Source organism: Microtus ochrogaster, linkage group LG7_11 (genome assembly GCF_000317375.1).
Source record: "Microtus ochrogaster isolate Prairie Vole_2 linkage group LG7_11, MicOch1.0, whole genome shotgun sequence".
Taxonomy (NCBI): Eukaryota; Metazoa; Chordata; class Mammalia; order Rodentia; family Cricetidae; genus Microtus; species Microtus ochrogaster.
This window is the reverse complement of record NC_022032.1, coordinates 10,016,761-10,017,973: the sequence shown is the minus strand read 5'-3', so window position 1 is coordinate 10,017,973 and position 1,213 is coordinate 10,016,761. Positions and strand designations below refer to the sequence as shown.

The following is a 1,213-nucleotide window of genomic DNA, read 5'->3' as shown; positions in this document are numbered from 1 at the left end:
GTCTCCTGTGCCCATGTGTTGTAGAGTACTTCCCACTTTCTCTTCTATCAGAAGAAATGCTTTCTTATCAGTGGTTTCGCCATTACCAGAGTACTAGGCCTGAGGGCAGGTCTGTGTATGCCTGTGTGGGGGTGTGTCTGTGCCCATTCATTTCCACACAGTTCTCCAAGGGCGCCCTACTTGTGCCCTTAGATTGAGACTGGAGGTGTCCCAGGTCTCCCGACCTCAGTGTGGCTGGCCCAGCACTCATCTCTAGCTCCTCCTCTTCCGTCCAGTCACGTCCTGCCGACTTCCAGCAACATGCTTGTGCTCAGATAACACAGAGCAAGGCTGAAGATAACACAGACCATAGACAGAATGTTGTTGTTGCTGCTGCTGTTGAGATGGGGTTTCCCTGCGCACCCTTGCCTGTCCTGGAACTAGCCCTGTAGACCAGGCTGGCCTCCAGCTCAGAGATCACAGGTGTGCACCACCAGTGGCCAGCCGTAGACAGATCTAAATCACGTGGTTAAAGATGGAAGTTCTGTGTTATAAGCAGGGCCTGGGCTGTCTGGAGAAAAGATGGGAATTAGTTTTAGCAGCGCCATGAGCCACGCTGTCTTCAGTGTCACCGCATCTGGCCCTTCCCACAGTCCTGCTGGACTGCTGCTCTTGTCCCCATGTGTCCTGCAGAGGCCACCGAAGGCTGGAGCTGGAGGCTGGACTGTCTGACCCGCCGCATGTGCCCTTCCGCTTACTTTGGCTCTAGATCTGGCATTGCCTGCTGCTGATAACAGTCGGAGATAGCGCTGGTAAGGTACCTAGCATGGTGCCTGGTGCAGACTTAGAGAACGCTCCTCCCAGCAGCCTCACCCAGCTCCATCACCTCCCACCCTCCCCCTAGAAGCAGCGCCTACACCCTCAATTTCTTCTCACCTGCCCCCTTTCACAGGCCCTAGGACGGTGATCCACCCCAAAGCACGGATTATTGCGGAGGCCGGGCCCATAATTATCGGCGAAGGTAACCTAATAGAAGAGCAGGCCCTCATCATAAATGCGTGAGTAAGGCTCGCAGGTGCTCCCACCCGAGCGCCTGGGGGGTGGGGGGGACGTTTTCCAACATGGCTGCACGGGAGCCTCTTACAGCTTTAGCTCAGGAAAGCACACCGTTGGAGCTAGAGGGGGTGGTTAAGGCTCTCTCAGCGAAGCACACGAGGAACCCTGGAAAAAAAAA

The 1,213-nt window shown here is 55.5% G+C and overlaps 1 protein-coding gene across 1 annotated transcript in view; it reads left to right on the top strand.

The window, feature by feature from the left end:
* Dctn6 (dynactin subunit 6) overlaps positions 1-1,213 on the top strand; it is a 29,261-nt gene that overhangs the window by 13,434 nt on the left and 14,614 nt on the right. The window contains exon 3 of the mRNA XM_005362517.1: positions 932-1,037. Coding sequence (XP_005362574.1) covers positions 932-1,037 — 106 coding nt within the window. The remainder of the gene's footprint in view (positions 1-931; positions 1,038-1,213) is intronic.